Here is a 22033-nt window from a genome sequence, read left to right as displayed (position 1 = left end):
ATCCTGTGAGTCCTTCTAAACCACTGAACCTGGGCATGGTCTTGGGAATCCCTCACACAGGAGCAAACCAGATTATGTATTTTTGATATTTAAGCTAATATATTTTACAATACCATATATAAGTGTTTGAAGATTACCACTTGTCTAACCTACACACACACACACACACACTCTCTCTCTCTCTCTCTCATCCTTTCATGATTACCTACATTGTTATCTTCTGCTTCAAATCATAAGGTTAGATTTGAAAAAGGTAAGAAATAAATTTTTCAAACCTTATCGGCCTCTGCTTGCCTGATGCAACATCTGCAGTCCAATTTAAAAATCTACTCACAGAGGATGCAACATACCATTCTAAAATAGAAGTCCCTCTCTAATATACTAAGAGAGAAGAAGTTCTGTGAAAACTCATCATATATTTTTCCTCTAGTTTGGAAGAAGGCAAAAGATGGAACATAAGGATAAAAAGATACAAGAGAAAATAAATAAAATAAGCCCAGAATAATGAGAATCCCTAGTTAGGGGTGTGTGTGTGTGTGTGTGTGTGTGTGTGTGTGTGGTGTGAGATCGAAATTAGGGCTCCATAACATAAGCTGCCTGGAAATCTGGTGTAATCAGATTGCCTAATAGCAAGTTCTCCCCAGCATACTCCTGCAGAGAAGGTCCCCCAGCCAAACAACCCTCCTTATCCAGAGGACAGTTCTTGTGTATCTCTGAGTAGTATTTCAGTTCCTGGCCAGCCCATGGCATTACTCAAAAGCCAATCACCTCCTCCTGTGGGAGCCAGGGGACAGCCTACCCTCTTGATGCTACAAAGCCTGCAGACCCTGCTTGCTCACCCTGTTCCCAAGAGCAGCCTACATGTGGCCCTGTGTGGCATGCGGTGTCCTCCTCTCCCAAGCTGTGAGGAAACGTGACTAATAAACTGCTGTCGATTTCACGTGACCCGTGTTGGGTGCTGTGTGTTCAACCACTCTCATAATCCAAGGGTGGGGAGCTTTCCCTCACCAATGGGGTAAAGAGAAGACAGCCAAAATAGAAGGTAGAGCCAGGTGGGACACAAGGCTCACAGAAACCCATTTTTTGGAAAGGCTTCAGTGTCTGCTCTGACTTGCCCTCCTCTGGCTGTGGGGTGAGACACTGGCTGCAGCAAGAGGAATGGGGACAGCAGAGAGGGGCAAACACCTCGGGCCAAGTGTCCTGGTGGGAAGGAAGATATGACTGGAAGGTGTTAGCACACTTCGGAAAAATATAATAAAATTAGAAAAAAGATTGAATTAGAAAAAAAAATAGAGACAAAATCTGCAAAACAGGATTGCTCACAGAACCCGCTGACTACACTCCACATCCAGACCTCGGTCTACCTCAGGCAACAGAAGAGTGGCCAGAACACAAACTGGCCACATCCAAATCACTCAGCAGACTCTTAGGAGAGACCAAGAACCTGCTTCCAGATAGAGTGCCCCACATGAAATCTATGTAACATAAAAAGAAACTGTACAGAAATAAAACATCATCATCATCGCCATCTTCATCAGATCAAGGGTGGGAAAAGGAATTATTCTTGGAAGAGCAAAGAATCCTTCTTCCTCTAACAGGAAGGAAAAAAACTAAAGTTAAAGAGAAGGAAACATACTGAAGTATAACAGAGGAAAGTCTCTCACTGTAAATGGTCTGTCACCACGAATCCAGGTGGAGGCAGATGTCAGCAAACCCCCGTCCTTCTATGGCTCCTGTTCACGATGCACCATTTCAAAAGGTGGACCCAAGCTTCATGACACATGGTATAGATCATGCATGGGATTCATCTCATAGAAATAAAGGCTTCTACTGAGACAGATTCATTGGCAGTCATGAACTCAGATTAGCATTCTTTGAAACTTTGTATTAAAATGGACAAGATGGGCTCTGATGAAATGTGTTCACTTCCTGTGCTAGGCAGTGCACTTTTTCCCACTTATCACTACACATTTAAGATGACATAGTGCTGCTTCCCATGATATTTACATTTAGAGTGTACATATCTACCATGGAATACTATGCAGCCATAAAAAGGAATGAGATCATGTCCTTTGCAGGGACACGGATGGAGCTGGAAGCCATTATCCTCAGCAAACTAACACAGGAACAGAAAACCAAACACTGCATGCTCTCACTTACAAGTGCAAGCTGAACGATGAGAACACATTATGGACATATGGTGGGAAACAGCACACAGTGGGGCCTGTCCAGGGTCGGGGGAGGGAGAGCATCAGTAAGAATAGCTAATGGATGCAGAGCTTAATACCAATGTGATGGGTTGATCTGTGCAGCAAACCACCATGGCACATGTTTACCTATGTAACAAACCTGCACATCCTGCACATATACCCCAGAACTTAAAATAAAAGCTGAAGAAAAAAATGCAATTCTAATTCCAACAAAGAAAGATATTTACCTTTATAAAATAACTGATCTGGGCATGGTGGCTTATGTCTGTAATCCCAGCACTTCAGGAGGGAAGAGGCTAGGAGTCTGAGACCAGCCTGGGCAACATAATGAGATCTCATCTCTATAAAAAATTTAAAAATTAGCTGGGCATGGCGATGTGCAGCTGTAGTCCCAGCTACTAGGGTGGCTGAGGTGGGAGGATTGCTTGAGCCCAGGAGTTCCAGGTTACAGCGAGCTATGACTGTGCAACTGCACTGCAGCCTGGGTGACAGCAAGACCCAGTCTCAAAATGAAAAGAAAATAACTGAAATGTCAAAATATTTCTTATGGTGGGAATTAAATTAATACTAAAGGATACACGGAGGGTAGCTCAAGATTTTCCATTATGAGCTCATCCAAGAGAACAAAATTGATCTGACATCTTCCCCCACACTTTGACTTCTGGCTGCAGCTATTGCCGTGGGTGTTGTTATTTTTGTTATTAAAGGTAGGGCATATAGTTATTTGTGAATTTAACTATTTATTTATTTCTGAGTTTATTTTTAAGAGTTTTCTTTTTTCTTCATTGTTTCCATATAAGTGGGCATTTTTTCCACTAGTTTTTCTAACTGTCTTGAAATAATAATTATTATTATTTTTTTTTTTATTATACTTTAGGTTTTAGGGTACATGTGCACAATGTGCAGGTTTGTTACATGTGTATCCATGTGCCATGTTGATTTTCTGCACCCATTAACTCGTCATTTAGCATTAGGTGTATCTCCTAATGCTGTCCCTCTCCCCTCCCCCAACCCCACAACAGTCCCCGGAGTGTGATGTTCCCCTTCCTGTGTCCATGAGTTCTCATTGTTCAATTCCCACCTATGAGTGAGAACATGCGGTGTTTGGTTTTTTGTCCTTGCAATAGTTTACTGAGAATGATGTTTTCCAGTTTCATCCATGTCCCTACAAAGGACATGAACTCATCATTTTTTAGGGCTGCATAGTATTCCATGGTGTATATGTGCCACATTTTCTTAATCCAGTCTATCGTTGTTGGACATTTGGGTTGGTTCCAACTCTTTGCTATTGTGAATAGTGCCGCAATAAACATACGTGTGCATGTGTCTTTATAGCAGCATGATTTATAGTCCTTTGGGTATATACCCAGTAATGGGATGGCTGGGTCAAATGGTATTTCTAGTTCTAGATCCCTGAGGAATTGCCACACTGACTTCCACAATGGTTGAACTAGTTTACAGTCCCACCAACAGTGTAAAAGTGTTCCTATTTCTCCACATCCTCTCCAGCACCTGTTGTTTCCTGATTTTTTAATGATGGCCATTCTAACTGGTGTGAGATGGTATCTCACTGTGGTTTTGATTTGCATGAAATAATTATTTTTTCTAACCTCCTTACACTGTTTCCCTTGCCTTAACTTACCAGTTGACTGTTTCTACAGGGAATTGATAATACCTCCTCTTTATCCAGAGTCACATCCAAAAGAGGAGTTGGGATACAAAAAATCATCTGGCTATTGAAAAAAATGAAAGTGCATTTTATTTTATTTATAGTTTCTCAAATTTAATTGTGCAATAAATAACTTGTTATGTATAATATGTGTACATTCATACAGATAACCACAGCTATGATTACCTGTGCACTCGTCATTGCATTTAGCAATTTATCAATTCATACTGAGCACCTACTAAATGCCAGGCACATTAATAGACACTATTCTCTGTGGAAGACACTATCAACTGTGCACCCCAAATCCAGTCTGTTGTCTTCCTTAAGTTTCCTGATTGTTTTTATGAAAGACAAAAAAGAAAGACAAAAAGAAACTGGATTCATGGTAGGGAAAAACACCATCTACATCGTTTTCTTCAGAAAGAAAAAGAAACTCATATTTGCATAACACATTATTTCTTGTGTTTTCTGTTATGTGAAGCCAAATGTATATATATGTTATATAATCATTTTTACAGCATACTATATATTTATATAGTCAATTGTACATTAATTCCACTTTTAGCTAGTTGCTTATCAATTATGAAGCTGGAGATAAATTAAATCGACTATTTTGCTCAGTTAAATGTGTTACTGAAAGGAACATTTAATTCAGATATTCTGAATGTTGGAAAATGTATTTGGGTACTGGAATTCTGCTCATGATGAACAGGACTGTAAACCATGCGTGATGTATCCAGAGACTGATTTAACATTTTTGATTTAATATACAACTAAAACAAGGGTTAAATGTCTATTCCTTTATTATAAAAACTCCATTGAAAAACTAAATGTATTAGATATTTAGTGAAATCATAACATTGTCATTCTTCACCTTGCCTGTCCATATTTTCTAAGTTTCCAATCACAATTATGTATTACTTTCATTGTAAGAAAAAACACATTTATTTTCTGAAAGGAATAAGTACTACTGAAAAATCAGCACAAGAGAGTTCAATCAAGATAGCAAAATGCACAGGCTACCTTCTCCTGTCCCTACAAATTACTCCAAGAGTCAAAAGGTATGTCTTTTTAAACGTGCAGTTCTAAAAACCACTGAGCATTTCCATTAACAGAACAGAAATTGTTGGAAGTTCCTGGCAGATAAAAATCAGGCAGGAATGGTTTGATAGGGGTAGAGGAAAACCTCAGCCTGTAAAAAGGCACAAGAGAAAAATGCGTAGAAAGTAAAGGCTGATCCAGAAAAAGCCCATTTCCAGAATCAAAACAAAAGGATCAGGGAGGCACCCCACACTGAGAAGGACCAAAGTAACTGGAAAATATTTTTCAGAACAAAGAGGCCAGGCAGACCCTTCCCTCCCAGACACTGAAGAGCAGGCAGTAGTTAACTCCCGGTGATGAGAGACACCTGCCTCGGTGGCAGTGGCATCTGTCCTAGTGAGGGTGTGGTGGTTGTAGACAGAAGGCTGAATTGCATTTCACTTGGAGTCTTTTAAAAGGAAGTATAGCAATTTATCAACCCATACTGAGCACCTACTAAATGCCAGGCACATTAATAGACACTATTCTTTGTGGAATAGTGTATAAAAAGAGAAGTTCAGTTTGCTTGAAAAGGAAATAAATTACAGTTCTTCAGGACTCCCATGACTTTGGCATTGATACCATATGTGCGTGTCTTTTAAAAATTATTTTACATTTTTTAAATTTTTATATTATCAACAAGGAATTTTTAAACTTAAAAATATGACTCATACAAACATAAAATGGGCACATGTCAAATGTTTTGTACTATTATTTTTTAATTTCTAATTTTTGTGGGTACATGGTAGGTATATATATTTATGGGGTATATGGGATATTTTGATTCAGAGGTGTCATAATCCTGTATGTATGTGTCTTAAGTGAAGGATGACAGTCAACACACTTCACCATTCAAAAAGGCCCAGACTCCTATTCACAGGAGAGTTCTGGGAGAAAAGAGGACCATACAACTCCCATTACCTATTCTAATCAATCTGTCAATCTAGTCCTTTCTTAATAAACATAAATCAACACCCAAGGATCAAAGTCAACAGAGCAACAACAATGGAAGAGAAAAACAACGATGCTAAAATAAACACATGACTCTGAAGGGAGCAGAAAATTCAAGGAAAAGAAGAGAACTTGAAATTTAAGGTTTAATTTAGTTATTACCTTCAGAGTGCTGAGAGGCTACTGCAGTCAAGAAACAAGAACAGATGCTAGCTATAATGAAAGGGAAGTCAGGGCAAGGGGAGGGGCTTCAGTAAATTAGCAATATGACCATTAATTTTTTTTTCTTTTTGAGACAGGATCTATCATTCTGTCTTCTAGGCTGGAGTTAAGTGGCCCAATCATGGCTCACTGCAGCCTTGACCTCCCAGGCTCAAGTGATTCTCCCACCTCAGCCTCCTGAATAGCTGAAACAACAGGCATGGGACAGCAGGTATGTGCCACCACAACTGGCTAATTAAAAAAATTTTTTTTTGTAGAGACATGGTCTCACTATGCTGCCCAGGCTGGCCTCAAATTCCTGAGTTCAAGCCATCCTCTTGCCTTGACCTCCCAAAGTGCTGAGATTACAGGTGTCAGCCATCATGCCTGGCCAAATTTTTAAATATTGAAGGCATAAATGTTAAAACAGCCATGGCCAAAATAAACTTGGAAAATATAAGAACATTTAAGAGACACAGAGGTTCAATCCAAACAGTGCAACAATCATCTAATAGGAGTTTCAGAAGGAGATAATTGAGAAAAATACAGTGAACAAACAAATACTTGTTTTAAATGCTAGAAGAAAATACGTAGAACCTGAAAAATGAACTAGTTCTCAGATTCTAAGGGCTCGCTTAGTACTGACCAGGATGAATTTTTTAAAAAGATAAAGTTGGTGAAATTTCAAGTTTCCAGCAATAAAAATAAAATTCAAAAGCTTCCCCATCTGTTATGTAAAGGAACAGGATTGATGCAGACATTGTACTTCCCCATAGCAATGGTACATAAGAAAAGATAATGGACCCATATCTTACAAACTCTGAAGTCAAGTGACTTTGAGCATGGGATTCTATGTGCAAAAAAAAATTAAGAGAAGAACCAGCATAATCTACATATCTATTTTCTAAATTACTGAATTTATAGATAAGTATAAGATAAATACTTATATCTTTATATTGTATAAAATACTTATAAAGATATAAGTATTTATCTTATACTTCTCTATCTTACTTATATCCTTACTAGATAAGTATATTGGGTCAAATTTATACATCTAAGATTAATGCAAAATCTCCTTATGAAACTGATTATAAGACTTCACTAAGAAAGTGAAATGGAAAATCTTAGGTAATTATTCAATTAATGTAGGTAAATGATGCCAAAGAAAGAATAAGAAGGGATAGGGAGGGAGATGAAGGGATAGGGAGGGAGACACACAATTGGTGGGGGCGGGTTGGAAGGAGAGAGAGAGAGAGAGAGAGAGAGAGAGACAGAGAGAGACAGAAGAGAAGGACCCCAGAGACACAGGACAGGAGGAGGAACAGAGGAATTGGTGTTTATGTTGTCAAATTCACATAGAAAACTGAAAAAGTTCAGGTACATTCTCTAGAAGCTTCCAAATTTCTTGCAAAGACAGATGCTGAATTTTTTAGGAAACAACATCTGTGAAGATGTCTCTTAGGCCTTATATATTGTAAATATTTTCTCAAAAGTGAGGTTTATATAGCTTTTTACATCTCTGACAAGGAACAATCTGAATTTTTTAAGCAGCTTATACAATGCCAAACTTACACTGATTTCATTTCACTGACTGCCCTGTTTTCCAAGACAACACAAGCCCTTTTGACTCCCTAGAATACATGGTCTTTCTTTCTCCTGTGCCCACCCACTTCCTTACTCCCCATTCTCAGTTCTCTCTAGAACTGAGACTTCAGCAGCAGGACTGGGAGGAAAGAGAGGAAGGCAGACGGAAGGAAGAACCCCGGGCCATTCCTCACTCCTCACCACAAATGCACCCTGTTAGGCCCTCTTTTGGTCTTTCCAGGAGTTAGACATCAGTTTATTCCATTTGCCTGTCTCAGTGAAGCAAAAGAAATTTCATTTTGAGGAATTGAGCACTTTATCTTTCCCTTCGTGGTCTAAATGAAAGAAGAAGAAGGTGCACAAAAAATACCCTTTACCTTGCTGTTTTTACATTACTAGAAGTCCAAAGTCTTAGGAAATCTGAAGAGAATAGTTATGCATTCTCTAGTAATGCACTGAGTAAATGGAGGATTTGGGAAAAGCCTAGAAACGCAGTTTCCTAGAGAAAAGCAAAATTCAAAGTCTGAAGTATCTGGAAATAGAAGTAAGAAAGGCAGCATGGATGCAAAGATTTTAGGACCCTCTCAAGATGATCCTGAAGACAACTGAAAAATAACCCAGGGAATTTTTTGTTTTCAGAAGAATTCCAGGCTCAGGCCCTCCTTTTATTTACAGTAATAGCAAATCACCCACTTCCAGTTCTTCTAGTCTCCCACCAGCTGGAATCTACTAGGTACTGTGTATCTTTGGGATCCACTTTGGGGGATACAAGAAAGGAAGAAAGAAGCTACCAGAACAGAAGGGTATCCCAGTGCTCCAGCTAGAACCCAGCAGAACATCTGAGCTTGCCATACCTGAATGCTTAAAAGTGGAAAGGAGAGTTGCTCTTCATTTATTTTGAAAGAAAATCCATTTGAAAGATGAATTTCGAATGAACATGAATGATCATCGTAAGTCAAAGGTATTAATCAATTAGATCTTCAGCCTAGGAAACAAAGTTTTCCTTTTTCTAATATACCATGCTGAAACAAATTTGTCAATAAATCTCGAAGATTTAGTACAAATAGTACAATTCATATTTGCTTTCCTCTTTCCTTTCTTGAAACACCAAATAAAATGCAAGTGAAGGGGGAGGCTGACTTAGAAACTTACACTAACTCTTAATCTAAAAAAATTATGGCCGGGGGCAGTGGCTCACGCCTGTAATCCCAGCACTTTGGGAGGCTGAGATGGGTGGATCACGAGGTCAGGAGATCGAGACCACCCTGGTGAACAGGGCGAAACCCTGTCTCTACTACAAATAGAAAAACAAAATTAGCCGGGCGTGGTGGCGGGTGCCTATAGTCCCAGTTACTCGGGAGGCTGAGGCGGGAGAATGGTATGAACCTGGGAGGCGGAGCTTGCAGTGAGCCAAGATCGTGCCACTGCACTCCAGCCTGGGCAACAGAGCGAGACGCCTGTCTCAAAAAAAAAAAAAAATTACGTTGGTTAATGTGACTCTAACTAAAACAAAGCATTCGAGTACTGCTTCTCAAGTAGAAAGTCCCTGAAGACTTTCAAAAAGATTGTTAAGAAGTATAATAGACTTTTCAAAACCCACAAGACACGTTACTTGTCCTTCATTTATTTGGTTGTTGTTGTGGAGTCTATCCCAATTTCCCATAAAATCATCCCTTGGTACTGCTGCAGTATCATAGCATAAAGGACTCTAAGTGCTACTGGACATAAGGACCACAGTTTCTGATCATAAACCATGATGCTGCTGGGTGATGTCTCAATAAGAACATCTGATACAGAGGGTCAGATGAAAAATACCAAAATGTCAGGCCCAAGGAATTTAAACCAGCAAGGCAACAGTAGGCATTTTACTACAGTAGGCATCTTGGTCAGGACACCTGTAGCTAATGTCCTCGCCTCACATTGTGGAAGTCACCTTTACTCAGTTACAGCTGTAGACAATCCCACCATCCAGAAAGACACAGGTTTACACTAGGTTGAAAGTCCAAATAGCTCAGCACTCAAAATGCACTTACCATAAGTTATATCATTATATATGGCAGAAGATTCTAGAATTATGTTATTCAATACATAAGCTACAAGCTACATGTGACTGTTCATATTTAAATCAATTACGATTAAGAAAAATTAAAAATTCAATTTCTCACACTAGCCACATTTAAAGTGTTGGTAGTCATATGTATCTGGAGCTACCATACTGGACAGAAGTAGACCATTTCCATCACTATAGAAAGTTCTAAAGGATAGTGCTATTCTAGGACACTGTTAGCACAAATGCAAAGGTTAACTGGGCCTATATGAGCTGCCTTGGCAACTACCCAATGTGATTACTTTATCTAAAAGAAGATATGACTTACAGACAACCTTAAGTAATTCAAATTGGAGACTGTCTTCAACCATGATTTCTACTCTATACCCCTGAAGTTTTAATGTATGCCATTATTGATACCATAATTAATCAGACAAGAAACCTAAATCAGAGTGATTAACTAGTTTGCCCAGGTAACTTCTCTCTAATTGCAGCTGACCATCAAATTTCCTTTTTTCTATGTACTAGTTATCCCAAATGCTTCAAGAATCCCATCTGCACAGAACCTAACCTAGGATGTTGCACAGATAATGCATCTGTCGCATCTGTGATGCAATTATTGGAATGTAACATTGCAATTGTGCAATGAATAAATGAACAAGTAAGCTATAAGACAGAGCTAGCAGTAAAACAAATGTAGACATAGGAAAACATGAGTAATAGCCTTAGATGTAAAATTGTGGACATGAAATTGCTAAGGGTAAGCTAGAACTTCAACCAGCCATTTATCATAAAATGTGGGATATTTCCCTTCTGGTTTTCTGAATCATTCTCTTGCCCACTTAATTAATGCTGGTATCTTCCATTTTTTGACCATTTTAATTTATCTGAACATAAAGGCTACCCTACCCAATCTCTCATCCCCACCCCCCATTCAAACCAAACCACCTGGTCTTGCTTACTTCCCTAGGACTCCTTTGCCCGACCACAGAGTTTCCATTCAGTGCTTAAATTTAAGTAAAGGGTCCCTGGATCCTATCCACAAAGACTTGTTCCACTGCCAAAGAAGTCACTCTCTGATTTCAACAAAGGGAATAAGTTTAGTATTGAGGGAGATTGCAGTACAGGAGATAAGAAATGATCACTTAAGTTCAAACTTGTAAAAATTTGCACTGTGCTGTCTGCTTTAGTTTTCTCAAAAAGTTAGAATGGAACCACCCAACCAGACATTTGATATTTTTTCTGCCCCAGCCCCACCCTACCCCATCCCCAGTCAAACTAAGCACCTTTTGAGCCATGTTTGAGCCATTACTTACAGGAGATTCACTGACTCCAAAAATGTCTCTGACATCCCTGATAGATTGCTTATTCTTTTTCCTCATGGTTTGGGTATAGGTATTGTATCTCTTTTCCACAGCAGCTGCTTGGGTTCGAGTCAATGTAGAGAGCAAGGCTTTGCCATCTTCCTCTTCATCACCTGAGATGAGAGTTGATAAACCCACATCTTGCAGCCATTCTGCTTCAAGTTCTCCTTCTGTAAAAGAACATTACCAAGAGAGGGTTAGAATATTTTCTGTATGATTGGATGCCATGTGAATATCAGACAAGAAGTATTGGTAAATAATATTTGTATTTTTTTCTACAGTAATTATGGGAAAGAACTACAAGAATGAATGAAAGTCTGCACTGTATTTTTAAAATAAGTCAAATTTTAAAGTATTTTCTAATAGAGTAAGGTAATTGGCAGACTTGGTTAGGTAAATTTTCCTGCTAGAGAGTTAAACATGAGCCATGTCTGGCCTACTAATTTCAAAAAGTGATAAAACATGAATATTTAAAGTAAAACTATAATAGAAAAAAAACCATTATTTAATGGAATACAAATTGGTTTTTCAATCACTCACATGGAAGTTCAAATGCCAGGGCCACCATTCACCAGCTGCCTGATTCCTAAGTCTTACGCTATCTCGAGGCCTCAGTGTCCTCTCAGCAAAATGAGTATAGTGAACCTCTATAGTTTTATGTTGTCTTGGCATCCCTCCTGAATATGGGCTTAACTTTCTCACACCAGAAGCAGGGCTTGGTCACTCTTGATGTAGTTTCCAGGTGTCCAACTCCTCCCAATTCCTCCATATAGCAGATCCAGGTATCTGCCTTATACAATCACCTCTTGGTGATGACTTCCTATGAGACAGCTGGATACAACCTGTCTGACTCATCCCACCAACCCACACTCCCTACATGAACTGCACAGATAAGGTGTAGTGACCACTTCTCAGTCACAGAGCGACTCCCTGCTTGCTCTAAACCTGCCAATTAGGACTCCCGGTGGGAAACCTGCTTGGGTAATACTTGGATCCTAATTGAGGCTCTGGTCCCCAGGTCCCTCACTCACTCTCACTCTTTCCTGTTCCCTGCCTGCTTGTTGATTGCAAGTGTCCCAGATGGCTGCCCCTTCCCATTGGCCCTGAGAGACCAGCTGCTGTCTTCTCCCTGGGATCTGTTCTTTCTCTTATTTCATGTGTTTTGCTGAGTTGCCTTCTCTGTATCTCACCTGGCCAACACACCTGAACCTAGCTTATTTCCAGTCAGGGCTCTTTTATAGCATCTGCCAGTACAAACGAGTTTCCTGTGAGAGGGACACCCGGTCATGGGTTGAACATGAAGGTATTAGGCCACCCACCAGGATAAAGAGGTATCCTGTGAAAGGCAAACATCAGTGACCAAATCCCCTGTAGCTCCATCAGAGCATGGTTAGTTTATAGTCGCTCACCCGAGAGAGACCTCAAGACCAAATTAGGGAAAAATACAACAGTGAGAGTAATAATAACAAAACGATTAGGTGCCTATGAGGATTTTTTTTTTCAATCAATGTATTTATGACAGGTAGCAAAGAATCTGGAACAAAGTCGGTATTCAATTGATGTTCATTCTCCCGCTTTTCTCCTTATTCTGAATGTTAATCTCTTTTCTCAGAAGAAAATTCAAAAACCTAAAATTCCTCAATATATAGAAATATAAGGAAATCAGAATAACAGTGTCCTGTAACAGAAAATCTACTACACATATGTTTCTGGGAACTATGCTAAGGAGGCATTACCCAAGCGAGGGTTGTTTAAAGAGCAGATTAGACTAATTTGTAAACAGCATGCCAAAGCATTAGTCTAGGAGTGCTGGATTCTGCTTACATTATTGCATCACTGATGTATAAACAAAGCCTTTGATGTGTATTACAGGCCCAGTTTCTTAGCTAGGCAAATATTTAATTTGCTATCTTAATTGTTCATTTGCTTTGTAAGCTGTCCCTTTAACAAAAAAATGAAAAGTGAATTGATGATTGGCAGCCGTAATCTAAATAGTAAGCCCTTTAAGTTAAGAGTTATGACATGGAGCTCTTCCTTAAGCTATGGATAAACTTTTAATTTCTGAAGACAAAATTTACAATTTAATATTTAGTATGTTAATATTAAAATTTTAAAAAGTTGTTTTTTCCCCTCCACCTATGTAAGGAGTAATGAAAGAGTAGGAGGAAAGAGTACTTGGTAGGACTGGAGTTGACATAAATCAGAGGTGAGGATGGTCTAAGTCCTTAAACTGCAGCCTAAGTAGGATGTATGTTTTCCATAGGTAAGAAATGTTCAGGGCAGATATCAGTGTTACTCCTGTTGGCTGCTCACTCTAGTTGCCAAATGTATAACTTCAACACAGAGAACTCCTTTGAATTTCAGTTCCATATATCTGACTGCCTATTAAATATCCACTTGGCTCTGGCATTCATATGTCATATTCACTGTGTTCAAACCTGAACTCGTATTTCTCACTCTCAATTCTAGGCCTCTTTCAGGATTCCATATTTCAACACACGAAACCCACCATCCAATGTAATTAGGCAAGAGAGTAACCCAGGAGGCATTCTTGACATCTCCCTCTCTTTCACACATCAACTCCAACACATCCCCAAGGCCATTTCATATTGCCTCCTTATTACTGCTCAAAAGGTCCACCTTCCTTTATCTCTTCCGCCATGACCCTGGTCAGAGTTACATCCTCTCTCGTGGATTGCTGTGATAGACTCGCGACAGTTCCTCCTATGCCATTCTTGATCCCCTTCTAATCTATTATCCATGTTATAACTAAATGAGCCCTTTCAAATGAAAACAAAGATAATTCTACAGTTTTTCCTTGCTCTTATGACTAAGAAAACCCTTAACATAGCCAACAAGATGTGAAACTGCTTACATTTCTGGACACACTTATACCATACTCTCCTCCTCTCCTGTTCTCTGGCAATACTGGCCTACTTTGGATTCCTCAAAAACTCAACATTCTATTTTGTCACAAGGTCTTTGGACATGTCAGCTCTTCTACTTGACCTCATAATTACTGGCCACCCATCTTTCAGATCTCAGTTTCTACATCGTTTTCTCAGGAAAGCTTCTTTTTCCCTGAACTCATCAAGATAACACTGCTGTTTCTTCTTCCTTCAAATAATTTTCTCCTCCAAATATATTTATATTATTTCATTAATTACTTTCTCTTCCACTAGATTATCAACTCCTTGAGAGAAAAAAAATTCTGCTTTTTTTTTATCACTCTAACACCAACACCTTCCAGACTGCTGTATTAGAGACGCTGTATTCCTTATCCTGCTCTAAAGGGATTTCATTTTAGTTCCCACAGTTAACTTGACTGGACTCATAACCTCCACTGCTTGCCCTGCTCTATGCAACATCTGTAATCTTGGTTAGTTAAAAACAGCTTTCAGCAGCTGTTTTTAAATGGCATGCTTAGAGTCTCCATATATATTCCCTAACTGACTCCCAGATAAAATGTGGGGCAATCTGAGCATCAAAATAAATGACAGTAAAAGTTAAACCCACTAAATAAACCAGGAGTCCATTCTGATATAAAGAAATAACTTGGTGTAGAGTGGGATGTTTATAGTTTGAAGGTACCTCCCAAGAAAACAGTAATTACAAAAATGAAATGACCAAGTTCACATTGGAGAAAACTTGCATGTATATATCACCTTAAATAAGCGATTGAAGTGGACATCATCAGTGACAGAACAAATTAAAATTATGAGCCACCTGACAGGATGCCATGAGAAGAACACAACATCACAACTTGCCAAAGATGTATAACCTGAGTCTAAGTCATTGGGAAACATCAGACAAACCCAAATTGTCTGATGTAGAGGAGCACCTATAAAATTACCTGTAATTTTCAAGTGTCAAGGTCATAAAATTCAAAGAAAGGCTAAGAAACTGTTCCAGACTGTAAAGGGGAGAGAGCGAGAGAAAGAGAGAGAGAGAAGAAAGAGAAACATGTTTTTCAATTAAACATAATAAGCGATTCTAAACTGGAGGGTTTCTTTTTTTGTCATAAAACGTAATCTAGAAAAGACAGCAGTCTGAGGACTGGATGATAGTAATATAATAAAAATAATGTATTAATTTTAGTAGTATGCTGTGATTATACAGCGAATGGCTTTCTGTCTATATAAGTGTGTATGTATATATACATATAATGCCTAAAGTACTTGGGAGTGATAGAGCATCAGGATGGCAAGTTACTCTCAAATGGTTCCTGAAAGAAACAGTCTTTAAAATTGTACTTGTGACTTCCCCATATGTTTGGGATTATTTCAAAATTAAAAGAATATAAGTACATATGACAACTTAAAGCAAAAATGACAACATTGCATTGATGTATGTAGAACATATACAGATGCTATACATAAAACAATAGTACAAACCACTGGGCATGAAGAAGAATGAAATTCTACTGCTGCAAGATTCTTATATTTGATATAGTGAAGCATAGTATTTATCTAAGTAGACTATAATAAGTTATGGATGAATATTAAAATGCCTGAACAGCAACACCAATTAAAGCAATATAGCTGAAATGTAAGCATAGAAACTATGAAGAAATTGTGAAGAAAAACACAGACAGGTAGAGAGTAAATGGATGAAATAAGATATATCTTGCAAAGAATAACCCTATAACCCTAAGAAAGCCAGAATAACTATATAATTATTAGACGAAGCAGACTTCAAGACAGGGACTATTACTAAGAGTATTGAGGAAGGTCATTTATAATGATAAAATGAGTCAATTCAACAAGAAGGAGTAACAATCATAAATGTATATGCACCCAATAACATAGTTTCAAATTATAAGCAACAAAAACCAACAGAACAAAAGGAAAAAACAGACAAATCCACAATAAAAGTTAGAGATTTTAACAACTTCTCTCAGTACTTGTTAAATCAATCAAAGATTAGTAAGAACATAATAAATATGATTAAAGGTACCACCACCTTAATCTAATGAGCATTTACAGAACACCACACTAACCAACAAGTAAAACACATTCTTTTTAAGTGCACATGGAACCTTGACCAAGACAGACTATATTTTGAGCCATAAAATAAGTCTAAATTTTAAAATTGAAATGTATAAACTATGTTACATAACACAATTTACTTAGAAATCAATAACATGTCTAGAAAACCCCCAAAATTTTTAAATTAAAAAATACACAAAGAAATTGAGAAAACATTTAAAACTTAATAATGAAGATATAACACATCAAAATGTGTGGGATGGAGTGATAGCAATGCTTATAAAGAACTGTACATATTCAAAAAGATGAAAGATTTAAAATTAATGGTCTAGGTTTCCATCTTAAGAGCACAGGAAACAAGCAAATTAAACACAGAAACGTAAACAAAGGGAGATATAGATTTTATTACTTTGTTTTCAAAGAACCAACATACTAGCAAAGCACATTATATAATTCAACACCCATTCACATTACTGCCAGAAAAACTAGGAATAGAAAGCTATCTGATAAAGAGCATTTACAGAAAGTTTACAATTACCATCACGTTTAATGGTGAGTACTGAATCCGTTCCCTGTAAAACTGGGAACATGACAAGGATATGTATGTGCTGTCACCACTTCTATTCAACTTGTACTAGAGGCCCTAGCCAGTACAATAAGGTAAGATAAAAAATAAAAGCACAAAATATCAGAAAGGAAAACTGTCTCTATTCATAGATGACCTCTTTGCTTATGTAGATAATCCTAAGAAATCTAATAGACAACTACTAGAAAATCAATTTAGGAAGGTAATGGTATATAACATTAAGATACAAAAATGAACTATATTTCTATATGCCAGAAACAAACAACTGAAAAGACAGAGGCAAACCCAATTAAAAGATCCCATTAAGAATATGAATAGACAAGTCACACGTGGTGAGAAAGTATCTGCAATACATACATCTGACAAAGGACTTGTATCAAGAATATACAGTAATAAAAATTTTTAATAAAAAGTAATAAAAAGTTTTAAAAAATAGTCAAGAGTTTTCACAAAGCAAGATGCATGAAAAGAGAATAAGCACAGGAAAAAGTTCAACATCGTTAGTCATCAGCGAAATGTAATTACAACCATAATGAGATACCCCACATATCCACTAGAATCACTCATATGATGGAGACTGAAAGCATCAAGTGTTGCAATGATGTGGAAATGGAACTGCCTGTCATACACTGCTGGAAGTGGTATAAAATAGTAGAACTATTTTGGAAAAATGCTGGCAGTTTCACAGTTTATGTAGTTAAACATTCTATGAAAAATACATACATCCAAGAGAAATAAAAACATATCTATACAAAAAGACTTTCACAAGATTGCTCATAACAGCATTACTCATTGTAAGCAAAATTGTAAACAATGTTCAAATTAAAAAGTAGATGGATAAACAAATTATGGCATATTCATACAATGGAATATTACTGTTATGGGTTGAGTTATGTTCCCCAAAAATGTTATGTTGAAGTCTTAAACCCTGGTATCTATGAATATAACCTTATTTGGAAACAAAGCTTTTGCAGACACAATTAAGATGTAAATTGAGATGAGGTTGGAATACTACGCAGCCATGAAAAGGAGGAGTTCATGTCCTTTGCAGGGACATGGATGAAGCTGGAAACCATCTTTCTCAGCAAACTAACAAAAGAACAGAAAACCAAACATCACATGTTCTCACTCATAAGTGGGAGTTGAACAATGAGAATACATGGACACAGGGAGGGGAACATCACACACCAGGGCCTGGCAGGGGCTGGAGAGCTAAGGGAGGGATAGTCTGAGGAGAAATACCTAATGTAGGTGAAGGGTTGATGGGTGCAGAAAAACACCACGGCACGTGTATACCTATGTAACAAAACTGCACGTTCTGTACATGTACCCCAGAGCTTAAAGTATAATAATAATAATAAAAAGAATAGCATTCACATTATAACATTGTAAAGAAAAAAAAAGAAAGGGTGAATAAAATCTAGAATTTAGTAGCACGGTGGGGTGACTATAGTTAACAATAATATATGGCATATTTTATAATAACTAATAGAGTAGAATTGGAATGTTCCTAACACAAATAAATGATAAATGAAGTGAAAAAAATTGACATGAGGTCATACTGGAGTAGGGTGGGCCCTTAATCCAACGTAACTGGTATCTTTATAAGAGGAGAAGAAACACAGACAAAAATTGGGAGTGTGCTATGGACTATGGAGACAGAAAATGGCACAATGTGGTGTCAACAGCCAAGGAACACCAAGGATTGCCAGCAACACCAGAAGCTAAGAGACAGACACGGAACGCATTCTCCCCTAGAAGTTTCCAAGAGAGCATGGCCCAGCTTGACACCTTAATGTTGGGCTACTAGTCCTGCTGTTTTAAGCCACTAGTTTTGTGGTACTTTGTTACAGCAGCCCTAGTAAACTGAAACAAACTACTTAATAGTAAAAAGTATTGATATCCTACTGGATACTTAAAAGTAAAAAATATTGATATCCTACTAGAATCTCAAAAACATGCTCAGTGAAAGAAGCCAAACCCCAAAATTATCTATGATGCAAAAACATGGGAACCACGGTTGTCTCTGGCCAGGGTTGGCAAGTCATTGGGAGGCATGAGACTGAGAAAAAGCATGAGGACATTTTCTGGGTTTATTGAAATGTTATCTATCTTGATCAGCGTGAGATTGTAAGAGTGCACGCATTTGTCAAAGCTCATTGAATTGTATGTTTAAGATCTGTGCAAATGCTTCAAGAAAAAAAAATCTGCAAATAAATAACAAACTGTAATTAGTAGGTCTGCTTTTGTAGCAAACCTGAAAATATTTCCTGTGTATTCTAGGTTTGAGCAAATGAGTAAATATAAAGTACACGGTGGGAGGTAGGTTTATCATTATTGGAGAATAGAATAACAAATACAGAAAAAGGGAAGACAGCAACAAGCCCTGTGGCGCTGGATTGAAATTGGACGTTATCACTGTGAACTTCTGGTGTTTAATATGAATCGCTAGCTAGCTAGATAGATAGTAAGAAAACGGGGGTAAGGGATAATAGGGATTTTCCTTTATGTGTCTTCCTGTCTTTCTGGATCTGAAAAGGCAAAATCTAAGCAAGCAAGTAATAGGAGTAAGAATACATTTCACTGATGTTCCCTTGAATGGATTCTCGTTAACGTGTGTGGTGGGGCTTTTTATTTCAAATAATATCAGATGTATGTTAATGGTGGTACATCTTAATGATTTCTTAGTCCTGAGAAAGAGACTCAAAAATGGGAAGGAAGAATGAAAATACTTTCTGAAGTTTCAGTTTATCCTGCCAGCTGTCTTGAGGTTAATCACTGGCTAATGGAAACACTCTTAGGTGTATACTTACTAAACTACCTTTAGTCTTTTTTGGATGTCTTACATATTTGCTTGTTGACAGACAGGGCCTGGAAGAGATGACTGACCTATCCTTTTAAGCCACTATAAGTAGTTTTGCTCTTTTTGAGAACTAAGGACAATTATACTGTTTATTGGTGCTTTTTCTCCACTCTTCCATCTTCTGTTTAGTTTCACAAGCAATGGGTAAAGGACTCCCTATTCAATAAATGGTGCTGGGATAACTGGCTAGCCATATGCAGAAGAATGAAACTAGACCCTTACCTTTCACCATATACAAAAATTAACTCAAGATGGATTAACGATTTAAATATACGATCTCAAACTATAAAAACGCTAGAAGAAAATGTAGGAAATATCCTTCCTGACATTAGTCTTGGCACAAGACTTGGCACTAATTTTTGGCTAAGTCCCCAAAAGCAATTTCTATAAAAACAAAAATTGACAAGTGGGACCTGATTAAACTAAAGAGCTTCTACACAGCAAAAGAAACCATTAACAGAGTAAACAGACAACCTAGAGAATGGGAGAAAATATTCACAAACTATGCATCTGACAGAGATCTAATATCCAGAACCTATAAGAAGTTTAAACAAATGAACAAGCGAAAAGCAAATAACTCCATTAAAAAATGGGCAAAGGATATACTTTTTAAAAGAAGACATACAAACAGACAACAAATATATGAAAAAAATGCTCATCATCACTAATTATCAGAGAAATGCAAATCAAAACCAAATTGAGATATCATCTCACACCAGTCAGAATGGCCACTATCAAAAAAGTCAAAAAAACAAACAAACAAACAGAAAAGAAACAGACACTGGCAATGCTGCAGAGAAAAGAGAATGCTTAAGTACTGTTGTTGGTGGGAGTATAAATTAGTTCAGCCACTGTGGAAAGCAGTTTGGAGATTTCTCAAAGAGCTTAAAATAGAGCTACCAGTTGACCCAGCAATCTCATTACTGGGTATAAACCCAAAGCAAAATAGATTATTATACCAAAAAGACACATGCACTTGTATGTTCATCGCCAAGCTATTCACAATTGCAAAGATATGGAATCAACCTAGCTATCCATCATTGGAGGACTGGATAAAGAAAATGTGGTACATATACAAGATGGGATACTATGCAGCCATAAAAAAGAGTGAGATCATGTCCTTTGCAGCAATGAGAATGGAGCTGGTGGCCATAATCCTAAACAAATTAACACAGGAAGGGAAAACCAAATACTGCATGTTCTCACTTGTAAGCGGGTGCTAAACACTAAGCACCCAAGAACATAAACATGGGAAAAATAGACACTGCGGACTACTAGAGGGGGGAGGTAGGGAAAGAGGAATGAGTCAAAAACTACCTACTGGGTACTATGCTCACTACCTGAGGGCAATATACCCATGTAAGAAACCTGCACATGTACCCCTTGTATATCTAAAATAAAAGTTGGAAAAGCAACAACATGGCTTTTATTTGGTGGAATACAACACAATCTAATATAGTAATACCAGTAAATGCTTTAAAGTCAAATTTTTCTTCTTCACAATTATACTGCTAAAATTTCTCTCTCTCTAGTTAATAGTAATTGTCAAGTATTAATTACTCTAATTAATAATAACAAATGAGTAGACAAATGTAAAAGCTGTTAGAATACTCAATCTGCTTGATGGTAATGAATCAAACCAATAGACAAGCACAGCATCCCTAAGTAGCAGTATATAAGGCATCAATTTGTATTTTTGTTGAGGTCCAGCCCTCCTCAGGTCATGTCACCTGGGATAAAAGCCACCCTGAGCCAGTACAGTAGATATAAATCAATCAGTGGGAGTAGATCATCAATATGCCAGATTCTACTGATTCATTGGTTAAACTACTGGTGGGATGATTTCTGCCTATGAACAGAGTAACAGAGGGCAGAGAAAGAAAGCCAGTCAGCACATAGGAAGACAAATCCAGCAACTTACCATCCACAGGTGTGACCTCAGCTGGCGGTGGCTCTTCTTGCCCTCCCATGCTGCTCTCTTTAATACTTTCTATTTCCCGCCAGAAATCCTCCATGGAGGCGCTGTCTACGGAGGCTTCTGAGTTGGAGCGGCTGAAGGCAGGAGGATGGAGGGATTCATTGGAGAGCATCCTGTTAATTCTTCGGCAGCGAGGAATGGATTTTCTGAGGAAAGAATAATATCTATGAATAAAAACGGGTTATATTTTTATGTTATAAAGTCACAAAATTAAATTTAAGTTTAATTAAGTTTAAATCAAATGGAGAAGTGGAGTTATCATGGTAGAGATGGGTTTGAGGGAATAATCTCCACTCAGTGGTGGCCCTTTTAAAAAAATTCTCTATATTTATTTTTTAATTTTTTAAAATTATTTTTTGAGACAGAGTCTCGCTCTGTTGCCCAGGCTGGAGTACGGTGGCACGATCTCAGCTCACTGCAAACTCCACCTCCTGGGTTCAAGCGATTCTCCTGCTTTCACCTCCCGAGTAGCTGGGATTACAGGTGCCCACCACCACGCCCAGCTAATTTTT

At 37.9% G+C, this 22033-nt stretch overlaps 1 protein-coding gene across 3 annotated transcripts in view; it reads right to left on the bottom strand.

The window, feature by feature from the left end:
* Positions 1–22033, bottom strand: part of ARHGAP28 (Rho GTPase activating protein 28) — a 190883-nt gene that overhangs the window by 67329 nt on the left and 101521 nt on the right. For 2 of the 3 annotated variants that reach the window (XR_008650200.2, XM_055237940.2), the window contains exons 2-3: positions 21465–21667; positions 11059–11276 (exon numbers count right to left, since the gene is read on the bottom strand). Coding sequence is in view for 2 of the 3 variants with exons in the window: in XM_055237940.2 (XP_055093915.1) it covers positions 11059–11276; positions 21465–21667 (421 nt within the window). In the remaining variant the exon portion in view is untranslated. Of the gene's footprint in view, positions 1–11058; positions 11277–13981; positions 14061–21464; positions 21668–22033 lie in introns of those variants that run through there. The other variant, XM_055237955.2, reaches the window with a different exon arrangement.

The sequence above is a fragment of the Symphalangus syndactylus genome, chromosome 1 (assembly GCF_028878055.3).
Source record: "Symphalangus syndactylus isolate Jambi chromosome 1, NHGRI_mSymSyn1-v2.1_pri, whole genome shotgun sequence".
Lineage (NCBI taxonomy): Eukaryota > Metazoa > Chordata > Mammalia > Primates > Hylobatidae > Symphalangus > Symphalangus syndactylus.
This window is presented reverse-complemented; position numbering and strand designations above follow the sequence as displayed.